We start from the raw sequence: 23670 nt of genomic DNA on the forward strand, positions 1-23670 counted from the left end.
ATTTGGCTATCTTTTTGCAGCATTTTAAATATTTTAACCTACCATTTTCTGTCTCCTGTTGCTCTGTTAAGTTTAACCTAATGTTAACATTAGGTCCTACTGTTGAAACATTGTGATAGCCTGTCTTTTTTTCTCCAGTTGTTTGTATCATTTTTCTGTTTATTCTTAATCTTTATGATATGTTCATGTGACTATTTTTATGGTTTAGTCATTGAAGTGAAATGTAAGTCTGCAAAGTCACATGTTTTCCAATTCTATAAAACTTTGTCTTTTTTCTGACTTTTCCATTCTCTTTAAAATATACATCTAACAATTTTTTAAGCTCTATAGATTTATATTACATAATTGATATCCTCGTTAAATTCCTTTGTGCTATTTTCCAATTCATCTTTTGCTGTGTCAAGTCTGGAGAGTATTAGGTCTTTCTCATTTAAGTGACTCTATTTTTCACTTCCTGCTCTTGTTCAATTTCTGCCAATTTCTGTTTCGTATTTTCCTGTTTGTTTTCAGAGAAATGATTCCTTTATCTCTTTGATGTTCCTACACAAATTTATTGTTTTTTTCTCAAGCTGTTCTATAAAATTAATTTCATAAAAGATAATAGCTTTTCAATACATTAGTATTTGGCCATCTTTCTTACCATAAGATATATTTGTACCTTTAGAACTTTTGTCTTAGATGAGTTTGAAAGCTTGCTCCTCCCTCTACATGTATCCTTCTTATCCTATAAAGTTCAAACGTGCAGCCTTATAGCTCTGAGACCACAGATAAGCTCTGCATCTAATGAATTTCAAATAAACCCTGTCACTGAGCCAGCAGGTAGCTTGGTTCCATTTCTGGTATTTGTGCTCTCCTGTACCCCTTCTCCTGTGAACATAAGCTCTAGGCAGAATCAATCACAGCTTCTTTTCGCCTCTGGCCATGGTTGGGAGCTGGCTTTATGGCACTTTACTCCAGGTGCAGACCACAGCTTTAATCTCCCAGTTTGTGTGGAGCACTTGGCGTCCATTTTGCCCATTGATTACTGGCCACCACTGCTTTGGTTTGGATCATGACCCAGGAGGCTTGTGGCTTCAGCTCCGCTCACTGCTTTGCATTTAAGTTCTATTTCAGTCCATGGTATGTTTGTCGGGTTTTTGAGCCCAACTCTCTCTTTTGGGATTTCTCTTTTTATGCTTGATTTATCATTGCTATATATTTAAAGCTGACAGAGGGTACTAGACATAAACTTAAATGTCACTTCTGTCAGGAATCTTCCTGGCTTTTTATAAGTAGAGATTGGAGACTCAGGAGGGGGACTGCCTGGTCTAAGGCCTTAGAGTGGCCTTGTCCCAGAGCATGAATGGGTCCACAGGTCTCCTGACTCCAATTTATGAGAACTTTTCTCTGTCCCCAGGTGAGAAACTGAGCTGAAGGTCAGGTCTCAGTGCTGAGCTGCTTCCTGCCTTCTTGCAGGAATGGCCTAGGAGGCAGCGGCTGGGGAGAATCACCGGATGTTTCCTGAGAAGCTACGGAAGACGTTGAACAGATTTCATCACCCCCAAATTTGTGTCTGGCTAAAAACCTTTCTTTCAGCAAGCTGTCACAGCCTGAGTGAAGCATACCACGGTGTGTGGTGCCACACGCAGCCGATGACCTTTGCATTCACCACAAGACCTGTAACTCTAGAAACAGTATTTTCCCTTTGGAGGCAATGCTGCTTCCTTATACAGAAGAGATATAAAGGGAAAGTATTGATTTTCAATTTGAAATGGGCAAACATTTAATTGTGTGCTGTACAAATATAATACAATCGACAGTTGAAAAATGTCACTCAGCTTAAGAAAAAAAGTGTTCCATCTGGTATTGTGTATGTATAGAAAAAAAAAGTAAAGCCTGGTTGCTGGGAACTATCACGTGATTGGACACCCAGTCCTCATAATATTGCAGAGCTGGGTGATTAAGGGTTGTCTGGTGAAACTATGTTACCACTGCAAAGTCTGTAAAGATAAAGCTATCAAGCAAATTGTTGGCAGAAATAAATCAAGATTTTAAAATTCAAATTAGGTAGATATTTTTTCCTCCTTTTCATTACCTGAAAAATTAGCTGAGAAATACTTTTGGTCTCTCTAGCCAGAACCAACACAGGCTGAAAATGACTTTGGATTCTCTTCATGCTCTGGCTGGCCTGCACGGAGACCTCGTATTCCTGCAGCTGTGTGTTTGTTGCAAGTCTACATGGTCACTTTCTTCCTACTTTCTAGAATTCAAAGCTCCAGATGAAACCCTACACACTCAGCTACTTTTACTTGCAAAAAAAAGTGTATTGGAAGATGATTCAAGTTCCATGTGGTGCACTGTTTGGGATCTCTCACCACCCAGCAGTGGGATGAACGGGGTGTTCAGCCCACCAAATGCCGGAAGGAAGGTGGCTGTAGCCACAAAACCTCAGAAGATTGTCATTACTGAGCCCAGCTACAGGAAGGGGGTATTTCCCTTGCTATGTCCTAAGATTAATGTGGGGAGCAATTGACCGACGAGAATAGGCCAAGTGGGGGGTGTTTAAAGGATCAAGTCACTGTTTGTCTAATGCTTTGAAGATAAAGGTGAAGATAATAGAGCAAATTCTTCTTATTGCAAATGATCTATTAATTACTGTAATAATTATCCTTATCCAACCATAGACCAACAATAGATAGACTTGAGTACATTGAATTTCGTGAAGTGGTGTGCATCCCTCAATGGCAGTAGGGCTCATTGTGATTAACAGCGCAGATCAAATAACCCGGAGCAGCAAAGCCCCTCTGCTCACTCACCAGGGCTCATGTTGAGCTACCTCTTTCACACCTTGCAATCTCGAAATGTACAATAGCAAATCTACTCCAGGGGGCTGGAGGGAGGCCAGGGAGGCGAGAGGGCGGTCCCGCTCCCAGCTTCTCTGGCTTTGCCGAATCAAACAGTAAGTGAATGTCTCCAATGAACCAGCTAGTACCTTTGTGTTAAACTGACAGGCTGTTTTGACCTTATTAGACGAAGCCCAACAAAGGATGAAAACAAATTGGTAGCCACGTTTCACAGTTCCTGGTTGTAGGCACAAAGCAATCAAACACACCTGCCAGAAAGCCTGAACTGTAGGCTTTGATCCTGGCTTTCTTCAAGGTCCCCACAACCCTACCCTCCTTTATGAAGTTTTTTCAGCTAAAGTAACCATGGGACGAGTCCCAGTCCTGTCCCAATCACAGCTCATGTGTTACCCTTACCCTCGTAAACAGGTGCTTGGCCCCAGATGGGATGGTTCACCACAGTCAGGAAGGTACAAGAGAATGAGCGGGGGGAGGGTTCCTGGGCATAGAACATGCTAGAACTTGGAGATAAGGACTGCAGATGGAAAGAGAGATCCAAGTATCAGGAAGTTCGATGCTCTGCATTCAACCTAGTTTCCACATCCCAGAGCTTGAAAGCCTCCATGCTTAATGGTTAAACAGGGTTTTGTGGCAGACAAAATGGTAGGTGGGGAGTAAATTTGAACACTTGATGGTATAGTAATGGGTTCAAAAGAGTTTTGAATCAATTCAGAGATAATAATAAGTCTACCATGTATCAGAAAAGAAGCTGTTCTATTCAGTTATCTACTCTTAATTAAGTTTTCCACCAATGGACCTCTTGACATTCTAATTAGAGAAAGAGTCCAGTGCTGGAAGGATGGTGATCTTGGTGGCATGTGTCTTTTCTTTGACCTGGCAGGAAAATTCAGGTTTGGCATGCATCAGCTGTGTCAGGACACAGGATCCTGCCCTTCCTCTCTGCCTCCAACCTTTCTGGGGCACTCTTACTGGAATATAAGTACAGGTCTTGCCTCCAGCACCTCTCCATCTACTGTAGGTCATCATTAAAATAGTCAAAAATTTCATCAATTTTCAAAACTAAGTGACTAATAGCTTCTTAAAAATACAAGGAAAGACAAAAACAGTGATAATTTTCCCAAAGCACTAGCGTTTTAGTCAGACCCGGAACAAAATCTCATCTGTGTCACCAAAAGCAAGTCACATAGGCCTTCCTTAGGAGTAAGAACAAAAAACCCCAAAACCCAACAATACCTTTTCTCTTAGCCTGTAGAGTTAACATGAAGGTAGAATGAGATGACTGTTTGGTTTACAAGTTTAGTTTTTGGTGTATTGTTTGAAAATATCTTTCTATGCATGGATGATGAAGATAGTCTACTTTGTTAGCAGTTTAAATAAAGTTTTTGCTTTTATAATATTTGGGTTTCTTTTTTGGTGCTATTTAAACAAGATCATTATTTTTTCCACTTTATGGATAGCCTATTATACAAATACTTTTCATAAAAGAGACTCTCCCTAGTGATTTAGAATGTAATTTTTGCTATAATGCAAGTCACCATTAATGTTCAAGTTTGCTTCTGGGCTCTCTCTTTTGTTCACTTGTAAATTTTCTTTTATGCAAATACATCACTTTTATTATTTCTCTAGCTCTAAAGTACATCCTGATTTCTAGTAGGAGAGATTCTTCTCCTTCCTTCTCTTGACCTGCCTCCTTCTCCTCCTTTCTCCTCCAAAGATGAGTGACTCTTCTTAGATTTTCATATTTCCCTCTGCATTTTAGAATTCATTTGAAAGATTCCATCTCATAAAAATCTTGTTGGAATTTAGATGTGAACCCCTTTGATTTGCATATTAATTTGGGGGAGAATCTGTATTTTTATAACATTGGGTTTTCCAAAAGTGAACATTGTATGTTCATATATTTTATCCCGGTTGTCTTAAGGTCCTTCAGTGAATTCTAAATATTTCTTTGTGAATATTTTACACATTTTCTTTGCCAGACTAATTTCCAGGATCTTTAATAATCATATTTTGATTGGCTCCTGTCAGTTGATGGAGAAATAATTGATTTATATTTCTGATCATGTGTTCAGTGCACTTGCCTATATAAACCAGTATCTCAGCAAGAAATAGATGGAACACTCAGATTAAGTTAATTTGGGAAGTGTTTGGCAAAGAGACTATTTACAGAGGCGTGAGCAGGGTATATAAAATCATCATGGTTAATACAGTAGCCTGGGGCTAGTAATAGTAAGGCTCAATTATCAGCCGCCCACCTGAAAGGTCAGAGGAGGAGCAAAGCCTGGAACCCGACACAGGGAGGTCCCCATAGGAAGTCTGCCTGACAAAAGCGAAGACATCTGTGGAGAGGATTAGCTGGCCAGCAGCAGCTACACAGGGTTGAGGAACAGTAGTAGCCTGGCTTTACTTTCTGCTGATAGATCTCCTGCCTTGCCTCTGGTCTCCCTCTCACCACTGGCCACATCCATCTGAAGCTCACAGAAGTTAGTGCCACAGGGCACAGAGAAAGTGAAGAAGGGTAGGGGAGAGTGGGGGAGGGTGGGGAAGGGTGAGGGGGGGTGTGCAAGTACAAGTGGAAGGTAACCTGCATGTTGCTGACTTCTATTAGTTTCAATTTTGACAGTCTTCATGTATTTTCCAGGGACATCTATGACACTATGACATCATCAGATATTTTTCTCTCTTGATCTTAAACATTTGTGTTTCTTGTCTTATTTCGCTGACGTGAGCTAAAGATTGTGACAATAGTTTGATTTGAATGAGACTACTTCTAAATTTTTTTTACACTTTTTTTTTTTTTTTTATGATAGTCACACACACAGAGAGAGAGGCAGAGACATAGACAGAGGGAGAAGCAGGCTCCATGCACCGGGAGCCGGACGTGGGATTCGATCCCAGGTCTCCAGGATCGCGCCCTGGGCCAAAGGCAGGTGCTAAACCGCTAAGCCACCCAGGGATCCCAGACTACTTCTAAATTTTTAAAAAATTTTATTTAAATTCAATTAATGAACATATATTATTGGTTTCAGAGGTAGAGGTCAGTGATTTATCAAGCTTGTGTAACACCCAGTGCTCATGACATCACATGCCCTCCTTAATGCCCATCACCCAGTTACTCCATCCCCACCCCTACCTCCCCTCCAGCGACCCTCAGTTTGTTTCCTATGATTAAGAGTCTCTTATGGCTTGTCTCCCTCTCTGATTTTGTCTTGTTTTATTTTTTCCTCTGTTCCTCTATGATCCCCTATTTTGTTTCTTAAATTCCACATATGAGTGAGATCATATAATAATTGTCTTTCTCTAATCGATTTTAAAATTTTACCAGTAAGTAGGGTATGTGCTTTAGTATGGATTTTGTTTTACATATTTTTTTATCCAGTTGGCTCTTTATGATGCTAGGTAAATGCTTTCTGTTGTTTAAAAAAAATCGTGAATAGATTGTTACATCTTAACAGATATATATTTATACCCCTATTAAACATATTCCTCACTGTGTTAATGTGGTAAATTCATTATTATGTGTTTCTTTTGTGTGTGTGTGTGTGTGTGTGTGTGTGAAAAAACACTCTTGCATGTCTGGAATAAGTTCTACCCAGTTATGATGCATTTTAAAAATAGATACTGCTGTTTTTGATATAATATTTTGTTTAGGAGAGTCACATCTATATTCATAGGTGAGATTACCTATACCTTTCTTAATTTTCCTGTTTTCAAATTAAGTTTGTACAGGCCAAATGAAATAAGATACATATCTTTTCTTTTTTTTTATTCTTATAAATTTTGAGTAAAGAACTAGCTGCTTTTTGAAGGCTTGATAAAATTTTTTGTTATGTTATCTTGGTTTGAAGGGCTGTGTGTTTTTGACTGCCTATGCCATTTGTTTAATAGTTCTACATGAGTTTAGGATTTGATGTATTTTGAGTCAATTAACATATTTTACTATATTTTCAAATGATTGATGCAAAATTATTTTGAATATACTTTTATAATGTAATTTAAATTTTATATTTAGTTATGGCATAATTTACATTCCTCATATTATCTGTATTTATCTGATTACTTTCTTTTCCTCTCTTTTCCCTGATTAACTTTGCTAGAAGTTCTTTTTTTTTTTAATTTTTATTTATTTATGATAGTCACAGAGAGAGAGAGAGAGGACAGAGAGGCAGAGACACAGGCAGAGGGAAAAGCAGGCTCCATGCACCGGGAGCCTGACGTGGGATCCGATCCCGGGTCTCCAGGATTGCGCCCTGGGCCAAAGGCAGGCGCCAAACTGCTGCGCCACCCAGGGATCCCTAGAAGTTCTTTCATTCATTCCCTCTGTCCTTCTTTATACCTTTCTTGCCTTCTGCTATTTCAGTTATCAATAATCTCGTAATTCTCTTTTACTTCCTTTTTTTCTTTTACACATTTTCCTCTTACCTCTACTTTCGACTTGTCAACATTACCTCTGGATTTACTGCTTTCTTTTTAAACTTAAAACCTATGTAATTATATTCAGTATTTATTTTTTCTAATATATAAATGTATAAGACTTTAATTTTCCTCTGAGAACTTTTTAGATGCCAGATGCCCGGTAGGAATAGTTATATAACCATGACTACAACGACAGCTATAATGGTGGGTATTTGTAGAGATATATTGCTTTAATTGCAATTTATTTCTAAACATTTAAATTTCTATTATGATATATTTTTCAGCATTATTATGTTTTCAATTTGCCATGATGTTTTCTTTTTTTTTCTTCCTTCCCTGCTTTTATTGACTAGATTCTTTCCTTTTTTCTATTTTTTTTCCCGTAGAGGGGTGAAAATTATGCATTTTATTGCTGTTCTTTTGGTTGTCACTCTAAAATTTTTTTACCATTCATACTTCAGTTAACAGAATCCAAGGTTAATCAATATCCTTATCTTCCTTCCAAACATCTTTCATATTGTTGGCATTTCATAATTTAATCTACTTTGCATTGAAACTCTCTCAAGTATGTTATTTTTATTGTTGGTATTTTTAACAGATTATAATAATTTAAATTTATCAAAATGTTTTGTCCTTTCTTTCTCCACTGATTTTATACCAGCTAGTTTCAATATGTCATATTTTTCAATAAATTGATATATCGTATCAAGGTCACAAGATTGATTTCTGGAAGAGTGGGCACACTTCACAGTATCCTTGATATTCTTTTAAAAATCACTCTTATTACACAGAAAGCAGCATGGCAATTTAGCTTATAATACAATGTGTTATTTGCTTTACATCTGCTCGATCAATGTCAAACCTCAAAAATCCCAAGTTACTTGGAAAAAGTCTGTCAGAATTATACTCCATTTAGGAAAGAAATATCATTTTGTGCTCATTCAAGCCCCTATTCCTTCTTCTTTTTCTCAAGGTATGGCATCAAATGTCTGCTAAGAGAAGCCTCAGGGTTTAATGCAATGAAGAAGAATGATGTGCAAGTAGTATACACTGTGAGTAAACATGGGCTTCTGAATTGTTTGAAACTTTTTTCCCTGTTGACTCTGGCAGCTGACATGATGGTCATTCACTTTTCAGGATCAGATTTGATGTGTGGATAGCTGGTGATATACTTGAGGATTTTAGTATTCTTCACTTATAAACCTAGTGTGTTTGTGTGCTAGAAATCTGTATTTTACCTCACATATTAAACCATTCCCTAGCTAAGCTGTGCTTTGGATATGTTGTGTCCCTAATCTGAAGAAAAGAGAAAGATTTTGAGGCTTGATTTTTACAGCAATGAGTCTCACTGACACTCCAATATCTGAATAATTTGGAAGTTGTTGTGGCCTTATAATTCATCTCCAAATCTAAATATATATATATATACACATATATATATATAGAACATATATATATACAGAACATATCATATATATATACATATATATATATATATATAAATGGATAAGACTGTGTGTTTAATGCTTGCTATATATGCAGAAGCTAACACAAAAAGCTCTTTGAGGTACGCTTGGCGGCTCAGTGGTTGAGTGTCTGCCTTCAGCTCAGGGCGTGATCCTGGAGGCCCAGGATTGAGTCCCACATTGGGCTCCCTGCATGGAGTCTGCCTCTCCCTCTGCGTATGTCTCTGCCTCTCTCTCTCTCTGTCTTTCATGAATAAATAAATAAATAATCTTTAAAAATAAAAGCTCTTTGTTCATTGTAGGCAAAATATCTGGCTTAAACTTTCAACTTTTCATTCAAATTGTCATTTGTTTCTTTTTTAATTTTTAAATTTAATTTCAATTTGCCAACATATAGTGTGACACCCAGTGCTTATCACATCATGTACCCTCCCTAGTGCCCATCACCCAGTCACTCCATCCCTCCACCCATCTCCCCTCCAGTGACCCTCAGTTGGTTTCCCAGAGTTAAGAGTCTCTCATAGTTTGTCTTCCTCTGGTTTTTCCCCATTCAGCTCCCCCTCTTTCCCTTATGGTCCCTTGCAATATTTCTTATATTCCACATGAGTGAAACCATATGATAATTGTCTCTCTTCAGTTGACTTATTTCACTTAGTATTATACCCTCCAGTTCCATCCACTAACATGTAATGGTAAGTATTCATCCTTTCTGATGGCTGAGTAATAAAAGATGATGATGGAATATCACTCAGATATTTGTTTCTAATTGGCAAAATTATATAATGACTACTCTGCTTTTTAAAAAATGAACCATTGATAGTGCATTTCATATAGATTACATAATGAACATCAGCTCTTTTGATAACTCTTACTCATCTTTGCTCTTGCTTCCTTCCTCCCTTTTTGTATCTGGTGTTAGAGTAATATGTATCTTCCTTTAGACCTGGAAACTCCCTGGTTGGTTTTATTCATTTGTGTGTCTCTCCTGGAATGTTACACTGGGTTTTATAGGCAATGGGGGATGCCATTAATGCTGGCTAAATGAATGGTGAGTGAACACCATTGTCCTTAAAGCCCTGGTACTTTGGCTGAGAATCTAGGGATGATGGAAGGTGCCTTTATGGGACAATTCGTGCAAGTGATAGCCAGCATCCCATGTGGCCTGCTGCAGATGCCTGAGGAAAGCTGCCTTCTCCTCTCTGTCCTTGCTAGGATTAGAGAAAGAAAAGAAGGCCTGGTGGAAAATTTGCATGTTGAGTGAATTTATAAACATATTATATATACAAATTCTCACTTGTTCTGTGTCTGGGAATCACATGCTTCCCTCCCAACCTAATTAAGTTGCATAAATCTGTGAAAAAAATTGAAATGAATCTTCACAATTTCTCAGGTTTGGAGCATTTATTCACCACTGTATTTTATATCAGCCACACTCTTTTCCTTGGCCATGTGTCTACATTTCTGTGCGCTTACTGTCTGGACACACTCTTTCTTAGTACTTAAACAAAGGCTTAGATAGGCACATGCAGACACAGTATTAATGGGCGAAAACTAGGAGCCATTTACAACTGGCACTTGTCCAGGAGACAGACACAGTCATGCCAGTGACAAGAGGAAATGCAGCCTTCTCTGCTCTAAACTCTGAGTGCATAGTGAACAGGGAGTTGAGGAATGGGGCACTGCCCAGGCAGAGAACCAGATAACGTGGCGAGACCGTTCCCAATCTTGCCTCTGCCATACACCTCGTAAACCGATAACTCGGGGTAGAATTTCCCAGCCAGCAACTGGAGAAGAAGTGGGTTTTACAGCAAATTGAGACAGGCTGACAGCTCCCTGTAAACAGAACATAGGTCTTCTCTGTCACCTGCCTAGGAAGTCGCCATCTGCCTCCCTAGATCTTGTCTTTTGCACAGATCTTATGCTGGTGGTCAGAAGCTGACCCACAGAAAATAATAATGAGAAAATTAATTAATTAATTAAAATTAATTAATCTTATTTATTTATTTATTTATTTATTTATTTCTTGGATGCTTCACAGGTGCCAGCAACTATGCCTAAGTGCTTTATAATCCCATCTCGTCTCCTATGAAAGTCCATTGTAATTATTTTGATTGCACAGATAATAAAGCCAAAGTTCAGAAGGTTAAGTACTTTTCCTAACACTTCATGGCTAGTAAGGGGCAGGTCTGGGGCTAGATTCAAGCTTAGTTTTATCTGATGACAATGCCTGCTCTTCACCAGCCTATTCATGCTTTCCCACTCTCCGTGTAACCCAAACCACTCCTCCAAAACCCCATGACACCCTCCACTTGTGGTCAGCATACCTCATACAGCAAAGTAATGTGTTTCCTTGCTTAGGTGTCTCACTCAAGTGAGCTATGAGCTCCCTGGAGGTGGGAGGCTATTCATCTCTGTATCGCAGTGCCTAACATGGTATCTGGTACAAAGAAGGAACACAGGAGATGTGTGATGAACAAACCAGTAAGTCAATGAAACAAACATTTGGTAAGGAGTTGTTCTGTCAAAGACCACTGATTGCTACTTTATTGGTAATCTCTGCCCCAGCAGGGAAAATTGTGTCACATAATAGGATTTAAATTTATTTTTAGATGGAGATGACAAATCAATTTCCTTGGTGAAACAGTTGAGACCTAAAAAGATCAGCAGAAGGAAACAAAAGGTTCTCTTTGGGAATAGATGATTCAAGTTCATGGTTAGGGTCTGTTAAGGTCAAGCTCAGAAAGGCTCACTTCTCTCGTGCTTTGGAGCCTAGAGTAAGCTTTTTCAATGCCAACTGACAGCCCCCTCTTGGGGTACAAGGCAGCTGCCAACTAGGTGAGTTGGGGCTGCCTCCAAACCTGGTTTTATTCTTTCTGAGACAGTACCAGACAACAGATATGATCTCTGGGTGCTCTCGCAGAAATACAGCTGTCACTTGGCAGAGCATGTTGGAAGAAAGCTACACCCCATGCAACCAATAGATGTGTTCTGAGTTTGTAAATGTTGAGCTCAGAGCAAGGAGCAGACAGCTTCAGGCTGGCTCTGTGGAACTCCGGAATGCACAGCAGACAGGAGGAGTTGCATGAGCCCCAACCCCCAACCACACTAGGTAAGGGTTCTCACCAGCTCCTTGGGGAGGGTCCCCTCGGTACTGAGGTCAGTCTGTTGTGTGCTTCACCTGCTGTCATCTGTGAGGACCCAGGGTAAACTATCAGGTTCTCATGTGAGGGTGGATCCAATTACAGCTTTCCCCTGCTATCCAAAAGTAGAATATTCCTATGAAAACTTTCATAAGCTGAAATGGCATAAAGCACAGAAGCAATTCCTATTCATTCATATGAAAAAAATAATTTGAGTGTTTTCAGACCCCAAAAATAACCACGCTTAGGTTTTTCTGATACCTTGGGACACATATTGCTAAGTAATGCATGAAATAAATCCAGATAAAGCACAGATGCTCACAGATGCCGTCTGAAGCTATGGTGGCTTGATGCCGAGATGCTGCGTGTGGTTCCTGGCAGGACGCTCCTGCCGCTCGGCTTGGTGTGTGCTGCTTCTATATGGGCTCATTGCAGAACAAACACTAAATTGTGATTCTCACTTTTCATCTTTTTTTTTTTTCATAAAAGCAAATCCTCTTTAGATTTCTTTGAGTTAGAAAAACCAGGTACTAAGGTAGGTCTTCTGTAAAAGTGCAGCAGCATCATCACAAGCTTTTGAGAAGCAGAGGATACATGCATTCTTTACTAAGCTTTGAATTAAAGGCTGAAAGCTTTTCCAGATATGAACTGAATTGAGTTCATCAGTTTACTGGAGGAGCCAAACCCTAGGCAGCCCTTTTTTGCAAGATGCTGCCTGAATGCCTGACATATTGTCGAAGACCTGGGAAAAGGCAGAGTCTGTTTTTTGTTTTTCTTCAGATTGCTGAGAGGTCAGGTGTTTTAGGAGGGTAGCAGGCTCACGTAGGAACAGTGGACAAGGTTGCAGAAAGAGGCATGCAGAGGTCTAACCCTCCCCAGTCAAGCTGTTCATTTCTGTGGGCATCGTCCTGGGCTGTCCTGGGCTGTCCTGGGTCGTCCTGGGTGTGCATTTTAGTGATGGATCTCAGATTGCTAGGAAGATGTTCCCCTTACTTCTGTACTTAGAATAGATTCACATGATACCAAACAAGAGAAAGTGTTGATTTCAGTAGTTTTTAAGGGATATGGAAGCATGCCTGGGGTGGACCAGGTGACCTGGGAAGTCAGTTATATACCTGCCCTATGTGCTGGCTGGTGTCCAAAACTCCCCAGGAAAGCCTGGTAATCTGATCTCTTTTTATAAAGTTAATTTCCTAAAAGGCATGTAATTTTACAGGGAGAACCTCCTTCTCTGCTATGGAATGCTATAAAAGTACAAATTTCTAGAACAGTGTTAATGACTAATAGGCACAGCTTGGTTTCAGGTAGGTGAGGTGTTTTTAGATCAAATCACTAGGAAAGTGTGGGATTTGGGTGCAGCAGGGAAGGAAATAAAGAAGCCGCTGGTTCTTTTCTCCTGGAGAGTACAGATTTGGTAGTCACTCATCTCCTCCTTCCTCCCCCTCCTGCCTCCCCTCCACACGCACATGGACACACACACACACACACACACACACACACACACACGGCTGTGTACCCTGGTGCCCAAGCCTGGAGCACACATCATTTCCCTGTGTCCAGCCCAGAGGTTTTCCACAGCTGGAGTGGGGTGCACCACCTGCACGGCTCTGCTTTGTGTCTGCTGCACTCACGCGCAGGCAGGCCTGGTAACCATCTGCATAGGTAAGGCCAGGCCTGGCCTGTAACCACCAGCCCGGCCCCTACAGGCCCTGAGGAAAGCTGGACACAAAGCAGGCATCCTGCCATACCTGAGAGGGCCTGCTTCATGTCCCTGGTTCTTGCACACAAGGAAACTGATTTACACACTCTCTCTCTTCCTTAATATTCATGTCTCTGTGCTTTCATAGCTGAGTCATTCTGGGAACTGGAGGGATGAGCTGAGGATGACTCAAGATTAAGTGGCTCTGTCACTGATTCTTTCCCTCCTCCTTCCTTCCCATTTCTCTCCTTCCCTTCCTGATTGCTTTTTTTCTCTCTCTCTCCTTTCTTTCTTCTTCTCTTCTCTTCTCTTCTCTTCTCTTCTCTTCTCTTCTCTTCTCTTCTCTTCTCTTCTCTTCTCTTCTCTTCTCTCTCTTCTCTTCTCTCTTCTCTTCTTTCTCTTCTCTTCCCTTCTCTTCCCCTTCTCTTCTCTTCTCTTCTCTTCTCTTCTCTTCTCTTCTCTTCTCTTCTCTTCTCTTCTTTCTCTTCTCTTCTCTTCTCTTCTCTTCTCTTCTCTTCTCTTCTCTTCTCTTCTCTTCTCTTCTTTCTCCTCTCCTCTCCTCTTTTCTTCTCTTTCTTCTTTCTTTCTTTTTCTTTCTTTCTTTCTTTCTTTCTTTCTTTCTTTCTTTCTTTCTTCTTTCTTTTTTCCTTTCCTTTCCTTTCTTTTCCTTTCTTTTCCTTTCTTTTCCTTTCTTTTCCTTTCTTTTCCTTTCTTTTCCTTTCTTTTCCTTTCTTTTCCTTTCCTTTCCTTTCCTTTCCTTTCCTTTCCTTTCCTTTCCTTTCCTTTCCTTTCCTTTCCTTTCCTTTCCTTTCCTTTTTTTATCTTTTCTTTTCTTTCTTTCAACTACTGTGTGCCAGATTGTGTGGAGACAAGCCTGCACAGAGCTTTAGTGTTTCGCTTGAGGACCTCAGAGTCTAGTGGGGGAGACAAATGAGTCATGATTGCAGCTCAGTATGATGAAAACTCTTAGATGGGTGCATGGAAAGAGCTTTTCAGGGACAAAAGAGAATGCTACAAACTTCCTCTGGCAGAGTTTGGGAGGATTTTGCAGAGGATGTCATTGAGCATTAAAGAGTAGACAGGAGTTTGCTGACTGGAGAAGTGGAAAAAAGTATAAAGTCAAAAGAAAGAAATCACAATATTTATTAGGAATGGCAGATGGGGGAATATAAAACAAGAGTAAATAATTCCACAGTAGAATTAAAAACCAATAATGGAAAGATCTCAGGAAAAGTTCCCAAACTTTTGGAAATTAAATAACAAATCCATAAATAATTTGTAAATCAAAGAAGCAATCAAAAGGAGAAGAGGAAGCATTTTTGAACTGAATCAAAATGTATATACAACATATTAAAATTTGCAGGGAGATGTGTAAGCACTATTGGGGGAGAACTTAGAGAATTCAGTATCTATATCAAAAGAGAAAAGTGGTCTTAAATGATTAAGCTTAGTTTCTACCCTGAGAAACTAGAAAAAGAGAACATGAACACAAGTAAGTAGAACAAAGGCAATACTAAAGATCAGAGCAGAAGTCAGTATAATTAATATCAGAAAAGCCATGGGGAAAATCAGTGAGACCAAAAATTGCCTCTTTGAGAGGAATGATGGAATCAATAACCTCCAGTCAGACTGGTGAGAGAGAAAAAAAGGAGAAGACGCAAAGTATAAATATAAGGAATGAGAAAGGAGGCATGAACTATGGATTCTACAGGTCATAAAAAGTTAAATGGGGGGCACCTTGGGGGCTCAGTGGTTGAGCATCTGCCTTTGGCTCAGGGTGTGATCCCGGGGTCCTAGAATCGAGTCCTGTATCAGGTTCCCGGCAGGGAGCCTGTCTCTCCCTCTGCCTGTCTCTCCCTTTCTCTCTCTGTGGACACCAAAGAATGAGCCGTAATATAAACTGTGAACTTTGGTTAATAATAATGTATCAATATGGGTTCATAATTGTAGCAAGTGGACCACACCAATGCAAGATGTTGATGGAGGAAACCAGAAAGCATGTGGGGAAGGTATATGGGAATTCTTTGTACTTTCTAGTTGATTTTTCTGCAAACCAGAAACTTCTTGAAAAAAGTAAAACCTATCTAAAATATATTTGAATGAATCATTATTTTCGGCAGCATGGTTATTCTCATCAGAGCTGTGGGAAATTCAGGTTTTGCCAGAAGGACTGGAAGGGAAGACCAAAAAAGCAAGCATATCAGTTAGGAGGTTGCTAGGATCGTCCAGAGGTAAGGCAGTTGGGGCCCGGGTGGGGTGGTGGGAGCCAGAACGGAGAGTTAGAGTAATGTAAAAGGCTCTGAAGGAAGACTTGAGAGCCTGTGGATGGTGTAGCTGTGGCTGTGAAGACAGAAGTCAGCACACACTGTTGGAAAGAACAGTCAGTTAGGTTTGAGAGATTTCTGATCCTGTCTTGGCTCTGACTCTGACATGTTGTGTGAGCCCTGGCAAGTGACTTGGTATTTCTGGATCTTGATAACTGCAGGGATGCCCAGGAGGCATGATTGTGACGCTGAGGTTCAAACCTTCTAGAAGCATGCTGTCCACAATATTAACCATTAAGCTTATGTGGCTATTGCGTCCTAGAAGTGTGGCTTGTCTGAATGGAGATGTGCTGCATGTGTAAAACTAAGTGCAAAAAAGACTTAGAAAGAAACATAAAGCATCTCATTAATAATTTTTATACTGATTACATTATTTGAATCTCATCTGTTTATTTTACATTTTTACTGGGGCTACTAGAAAATTTAAAACTGCATGTGTGGTTCACATGATTTATCTGTGGGGCAGCACTGGTCTGGAGCTTCACCAGATGCTTTCTGTCCAGAACCATCTAAACATGCCTGGGAGGATAGTTCCTATCTTCAGAGCCATGCCCCACTCTAGAATATGAGTAGTGGGGTGAGGTGGGGGAGTCAGACAAGACTCCTGGGGTGACCTTGACCCAACCTGGGGCTTCTGAGGAGTCACATTACCTCCCCCTTGAGAGGATGACCTGGGAGGATCCATCAATACCCCCCCTGGGCTCTACCAGCATATCTAACTAAAAAGGCCAGGGCTCCTCTAAGAGCAAAGATCATTTCTAATTGTTCTTCCCTTCCTCTGCCTTCATGCAATGATGAGCAATTCAAATCTGGGTCTGACCCAGGTGGCTGCATCTCCTGCCTCACCCCTTCCCTGTGACTTGGCAATGAGAGAAAGCCATGACCAGGAATAGAGCCGTGTTCTCTTGAGGTGACACTGGCACCCGTGTAGACAGGAACCCTCATCCCAGGGAGGATGAGCCTGAGCCCCCTACTTGTTCCCATGGCTCCTCAGACTCTGACATTCTTTTCCATGCACTTCCACTGCACAGTACCCAGAGCACACAGACCTGGCAACTTTGACCTTGCTCCAGGGACACACCACACTGTGTATATATCATGGCCATACCCTTTCCATTTGGCTTTGTTATATTCGCACGTTCACCCCTGGATCTTCAGATAAAGACCCACGTACTGTCCACATCCACATCCACATCCACATCCACAACCACTGAGCCTCAGAAACATAGCCACCTGCCCATTTCCATGAGTCCCTGCTCAGTTCATAAACATTCAGCCCCATCCCTCTTCCTCCACTGTCACCAGTGAAACTTGACATCCTGAGTCAATCTTTCATATAATCTTTCATATAATGACCCAAACCAGCTTTCCCAATGGATATCTCATGTTCTCAGTAGAACAGGGTTTCTTCCTCTCTCTAAAAATACCCTTCACTGTGTAGAACAGGGAAGGTGTTGTGGTGGAGTCATGGAGTCATGGAAATGCTGTGGCTGCCAAGGCCAAAGTGGTCTGATGCAAACAGTCATGTCATTAAGTCACCTGTTAGGTCTCAAATGTTCACGTACATTTTCTATTCTATTACACACACATGCATGCACACACTTAAATCATCATTTAGTAAAATTGTTATCCCTGGAAGATATTTCATTGTTTGTTCCTGGATGCTTACACCTTCCGGTGCCCCACTAAGGACACCTAGGAGCAGACAGTCCTCAATTTAAGATAAAAGAGGCAACAGAAACCTACTTTGCCAGTTTCCGAACTGAGGAAATACATCACTCAATATATTTCTCTGGCATCTACTGGGCATCTGGCATCTAAAAAGTTCTCAGAGGAAAATTAAAGTCTTATACATTTATATATTAGAAAAAATAAATGCTGAATACAATCCTATAGGTTTTAAGTTTAAAAAGAAAGCAGTAGATCCAGAGGTAATGTTGACAAGTAGAAAGTAGGCATAAGAGGAAAATGTGTAAAAGAAAAAAGGATATAAAACAAAGAAAATACAGAGATGATTGATAACTAAAATAGCAGAAGGCAAGAAAGGTATAAAGAAAGACAGAGGGAATGAATGAAAGAACTTCTAGCAAGGTTAATTAGGGAAAAAAGAGGAAACACAAGGGCATGGGAGGCAGATCCTGTTCTTAAGATATTGATAGTCTCTGAAGATAAGACATGCCTATTCTTTTTTCACTTAAATATTCATTGATTAAACAGATCCTCAGTGGGCACTAATTGTATGGCAGGCACTATGCTAACTTATAGAAATAAGGTTTGAAAAGGTAGAACCCAGGTCTGTCTTGTTCATACCTTATTCCTTAAGAACAGGATCTGCTTCCCGTGCCCTTGTGTTTCCCTCTGGTTCTTGGGACTAATGCTTTATGTTCATAGAAGGAAGGATGGATGTGATGGATAGAAAGTTTGGAAATCCTGTAGAATTACCAACCAGCTCAATGTATTTTTCTTTACAAATTACTAGAATGAGTCATCCTATCTTTCATGTTTTACTTGAGGATGTGTTTTTTTTAAATTTTTATTTATTTATGATAGTCACACACACACACACACACAGAGAGAGAGAGAGAGAGAGAGAGAGAGGCAGAGAGACATAGGCAGAGGGAGAAGCAGGCTCCATGCACCGGGAGCCTGATGTGGGATTCGATCCTGGGTCTCCAAGATCGCGCCCCAGGCCAAAGGCAGGCGGTAAACCGCTGCGCCACCCAGGGATCCCGAGGATGTGTTTTAAAGTAGCTCTGTGCTTTGCTGGGGGCCACTGAGAGCTGAGAAGTAGGGGAGTCTTTGGAAGGCTCTGTGAGAAAGGGTCTGGGTGGTAAGGGGACAACTGGATGGCCACTGCCAAAAAGGAGGGACAAGTACTCTTCAGCATCATCGGTGACTGTTGGGTGTCTGCCCAGCCTTCATGACTTTGATGCCTTTGATGGAGAGCATGTCAAATGGTACACTTACCATGAGGCTTTGCAATGGGGTGGATAGAGAGAGGATATAACTATGGACCAGAAATGGGATTTCCAGAAATGAGATTCCCTTTGGAATTTAGCATATGCAATGGGGGAACTGAGAGCTATCAGAAAGCAGAATAGGGAAGCATGAGCAATACACGGCCTTCTGAGAGAAAGGAGGTATTGATTAGTGTGAGTGTGAAGGATGGGTCTTACAAACGCGGTCTAATCAGGAACCTAATGTTTGTGCTTTCTGTTATTTCAGCTCTTTATAGACTTTTGGTTCAAAAGTTCTTGTCCCATATTCAGCTATTTCCAGAAGCAGTAGAGAAAGTGATTGGGGAAGTACAGAAAGGGCATATGTGTGTCTTAGTGTATTGGGGCTGCTGTAACAAAGAACCATAACCTGTGTGGCTTAGAAACAACAGAATTGCACTGCTCCCAGTTCTGGAGGCTGGAAAGTCCAAGATCATGGCATCCACAGATTCAGTGCCTGGTGAGGGCCTACTTCCTCAACAACTCTCCTCTTGCCTACATAGCAGAAGGGACAAGGGAGCTGGCTCTCTCAGGCCTCTTTTATAAGGGCGTGAATCCAAATGTGAGGGGTCTGCCCTCCAATTCAACTCCCAAAAGCCCCACCTCCTAATAGCATCACTTTGGGAATTAGGATTTCAACATATGAATTTTGAGGGGAGGAGGGCACAAACTCTCAGATCATAGCAGAATAGATGTAAGGCAACCTGACACTATTCCTGAATAAATTAATAACTGATTGTATAAATTACCATACTCCAAAATGTATTTGTCTTTTTGTCTATATCAGAATAGAATGGATGAATGAATTCATAAAGCCAATCCCAGAGGACACCTATCCACTGTCTATGAGGTCAGGAGCATACTAGGGCCAGACCTAGGCCCCTGGGTTCCTCCCATGGCCTCCCCATGGGTGGGGCCATGCATGCTTAGCTCCATCAGCCCGCCTTTCCTGCACTAGTTTCATTTGGCATGACTGCTCTTCCCTAGGCGTTGTCGTTGACTACCACAAAACATCAGTTGACACCATTAAAAAGCGAAATACCCTATAACCTTGGTATTTGAAATGTGGTCTGAGGATCAGTGGCCTTATGTCACCTGAGAAGCCCAGGCTTCACCTGGAATTCACAAATCAGGATTTGAATTTTATAGAATTCCCCAGTAATTTACATGCACGTTATAACTTGGAAGCGCTGCCCTCTAACACCTTTCACCGGGCTCCTTCTTTATAAGGGCTATTCTAGTCTCTGAAATTCAGCTTCTTCTGTCTCAAATTACATTCCCACATCTGGTCATCAAACTTTCTTTTTTTTTCCCTCCATTTTGGAGATGGCTTTTCCTGGCCCACTGCTGACAAATGCTGTTTTACTACCTGGAGATGAGCCTTGTGCATTCAAATGGAAAAGAAAAGGAAACAGCTTATTTTAACATTTTTTGCCCACTTAATTTCACATAGGACACATGTGGCTTGTTTTTATTTTCCTAAATATATCAGTTCCTAATTTCCTGAAGCTTTAAGTTGTTAAGCAATCGTTCCCAGTCTTCTTAAAATTGGGTATATTAGAGCGAGATTATAGTTTTGATATTTGATGTTAAGAAAGTAGCTTCCCAAATGTCATAAATGCTAATATTTGTCATCGTAGGCCATTTACAAAATACCTTTATGGAGATCTGGGTGAGTTATTTACCAGGCAACATTCTGTAACCAGGAAGACCAGCGTAGGAGGTCTCTGTCCACTGCCATCCCCAGACCCCTGCAGAGCCAAGTGTAACATAACATAGCACGGGGTGAGGTGCCCTGGTCTATACACTGGGAAAAATGGGAATGTGCAAAAAACAAACTTATCAGATAATTAAGGTGGACTTGGCTGGAGATTTCAGTTTGTAATGTGACATTGTTACAATAAACAGATGGGGATGAAGAAGGACTTGATTGACCTTTTATAGTTTCCAAATGTTCAGGAACAGTTCTTTAGTTATAAAGAACTTGTGGCTTTTCAAACTATCCGTTTGCTAATAAGTTTCCTTAAAATTGTCCATTTTATAATGAAAGAATTCAGGTTTCAGACTAAGATTTAGATTCAAATGCTGACTTCAGCATGTACTAGTCCTGTGAATTTGGACAACTGGAATTCCTTATCTGTCAAATGTGGGACTTTATAACTAATATGTAGAATGGCGAACATAGAAAAAAATGAATGCAATGTATCTGGCACGCAGTCAGGAATCGATAGCTGGTAGCTGCCTGGGCCTGAGGATAATGCTTAGCAGAGTCAACATGCAAGAAATATTTTCTGAATTTGCTTCCTCCCTGAACTCATCTTCATATATTGAGTATGGGGAAAAGGTCTTCTCTTGATAACTTGCTTTAAGAGTCAATTTATATAAGCAGTCCCCAGTTTAAAAATGGGTCTTATTTATTATCAATAAAACACACTTAAGAGCGACATTTCAGGAATACAATGACTCAAATCGGCACCCGTGGACCTTCTTAAAATAACCACGATGTTTCTTGGAGATGATTTCTGGTTCCAACCTAGAACCCTAGAGGAGAAACCTATCCATTTCCTTCCCATGGAGGCAGTAGCTATTAGCACAGGTCAAATATTTTTACTCATCGAGATTTGGGGCAAGTATCTCTGACCTTGGCATGGGACAAGTCAGACATTTATCTGCCCATGTCATTTGCATGAGAGGTATTCATATTCCAGCTGAATTGCTGTATGGCAGATGAGCTAGTGATGTGGTACTTGGAAGATGGATATAACATACACGAGAGGGTTTGGAATAAACTGTGACAGGCAGGTTAGCATAGGAATGAGGGAACAGAGCTCAAAACAGGATGTCATGTCTTGACCAATAGGAAATCTGTAGTCAGACTGTAACTAGTCAGGGACCTAACTAAAGACTAAGTAAGCCAGGTTCCTCTTTTGAAATACAAGCTTGCACACAAGTGCCCTAAATGACTAAGAATGAACCCTCCACCGCAGGCACTAGAGAGTACTTAGTATATTCTGTGCATATTCAGGGTATATGCACAGAAAATGTTAGGACGCATGAGCCAGGTAACTAGACCTAGCATTCGCCAGGCCCCCAAAGCCTCCTCCTTGTTAAAAAAAGAAACCCCCTTCCCCTTCCATGAATATATGCCACCCCTTACCTTTACCTCCCTATATAAGTAGACAAGATGCAAAACTCCTGGGGGACTCCCTCTCGGCAGAGTCAGCCTGCACTCCCATCTCGAGTGTGTATTTTTGCTTTCAATAAACTATTATTGTTGCTTTCACATGTCTGGCTTATGTGTGAATAGTTTCTCAGGCAAAGCCAAGAACCTGAGTCGTTGGTCCTGAGTGGAGGTCTCATTCTCACCTCTCCAGAGACTTCCTTGGGTCCTATAGGATAACAAAAGGACCAGGAAAGCAATACAGCCTGTCCCGCACTTGACCATGAGTAATGATCTTGAGTACACAATGTGTATTTTATGTGCTTACATGTTCTATTAATTAAACATTCTATAACCTCATTCAAATAGTGCTCATAATTAAGGGTTAGAATATTGGCTGATATTCTTTAGATCCTTATGTGGTAAAGGCAATTTGTGAAGTTAACGTTCATAGTTGAATTCAAGTGGGCTTCGGGCAGGAATCAGAAACAGACTAAAAATCCTTGACCTGATTCTTATATGTTGCACTAAAAATGACACTCACAACTGAAAAATATGTACTTCTAAATTAGTGAGTAATCTCCACTTATCTTACTCTACAATGATAAAATGGAAACATTTTTCAAACCATTGAAATTTTTTTCTGAGGAAACTACTCATCAGATTGTTGGCTTTTTCTTTATTCAATCCTTTATAGTGGATATTTTTTTTTTTCCTCCTTGGGTAGTTTTGCTCTGCTCTTTGAAAAGATGGGTGATATTAGAAAATTTAAAAAAATATTTTTCACAGCTATTTTTGCATGATCAAAAAGCAGTCTCTTCAGATTGAGGAAGTATCTACAGGTCTTATTACTTCTGACTTCATATTTTAAAGATTTTAGTTTGGTTTTTAGAGATGCCTTTTAAGAATTAAACTAGATTTTTTCTTTTCCTGCTGGTGCACTCACCATCCTGCATGGAAACCAGGATATTGACAAAAATAAGCTGCGTGATTCTCCTGCCACATCTCCTTTCTCTCCCCAGTTAAGGTAACAATCAAAAAAAAAAAAAAAAAAGTTAACAATCATCCCTAATACTGTGTTCATGGTAGTTTTATTTTCTGTTTAAATACTGCAGTTTAATGTTTGACAAGGAATAGTACAAATCAAATTTTATGACACTGTAAAAGTAGTTCTACATCTTACATGAGGAACTTTCAGTTAAGTAAGAAAACTATGTCATTTGCCATCTAGAACTTGGGTATCTGGCCAAATATTACTCAAAGAGTACACAGTTAATAACGAGTTACATGTGTACTTGTCTTCCCATTTGTGCTGCTCAGTGAAATCATGCCAATTTTGAGAGACAGAACATGGCCCTTCTTGTTTGCCCCCTATTATGAGTAATCAGATCAGGAAACAATGATTGGTTCCTTACTAGTGGATAAACACTCTTAGTAAGGATCAAAACAACTTGCATTTGGAAAATCTATTAACTATTTTTTTTTTGTTACAATTGTTTTCTTACAAAATATAGTTGACATATAAGGTTATATTAGTTTCAGGTGTACAACATAGTGACTTGACAGTTCTGTACATTACACAGTGCTCACCATAAGTGTCGCTATCAGCTGATGTTACGATGGTTA

General features: G+C 40.3%; 1 protein-coding gene across 28 annotated transcripts in view; it reads left to right on the forward strand.

Annotated features, from left to right (window-relative positions):
- The window catches only part of LOC140601691 (uncharacterized), a 388441-nt gene that overhangs the window by 136302 nt on the left and 228469 nt on the right, over positions 1 to 23670 (forward strand). For 22 of the 28 annotated variants that reach the window (XR_012004695.1, XR_012004700.1, XR_012004702.1 and 19 more), the window contains one exon: positions 1397 to 4239. Coding sequence is in view for 4 of the 28 variants with exons in the window: in XM_072770988.1 (XP_072627089.1) it covers positions 8233 to 8311 (79 nt within the window). In the remaining 24 variants the exon portion in view is untranslated. Of the gene's footprint in view, positions 1 to 1396; positions 4240 to 8232; positions 8312 to 23670 lie in introns of those variants that run through there. The other 6 variants (XR_012004719.1, XM_072770988.1, XM_072770990.1 and 3 more) reach the window with 2 other exon arrangements.

Source organism: Canis lupus, chromosome 12, assembly GCF_048164855.1.
Source record: "Canis lupus baileyi chromosome 12, mCanLup2.hap1, whole genome shotgun sequence".
Lineage (NCBI taxonomy): Eukaryota > Metazoa > Chordata > Mammalia > Carnivora > Canidae > Canis > Canis lupus.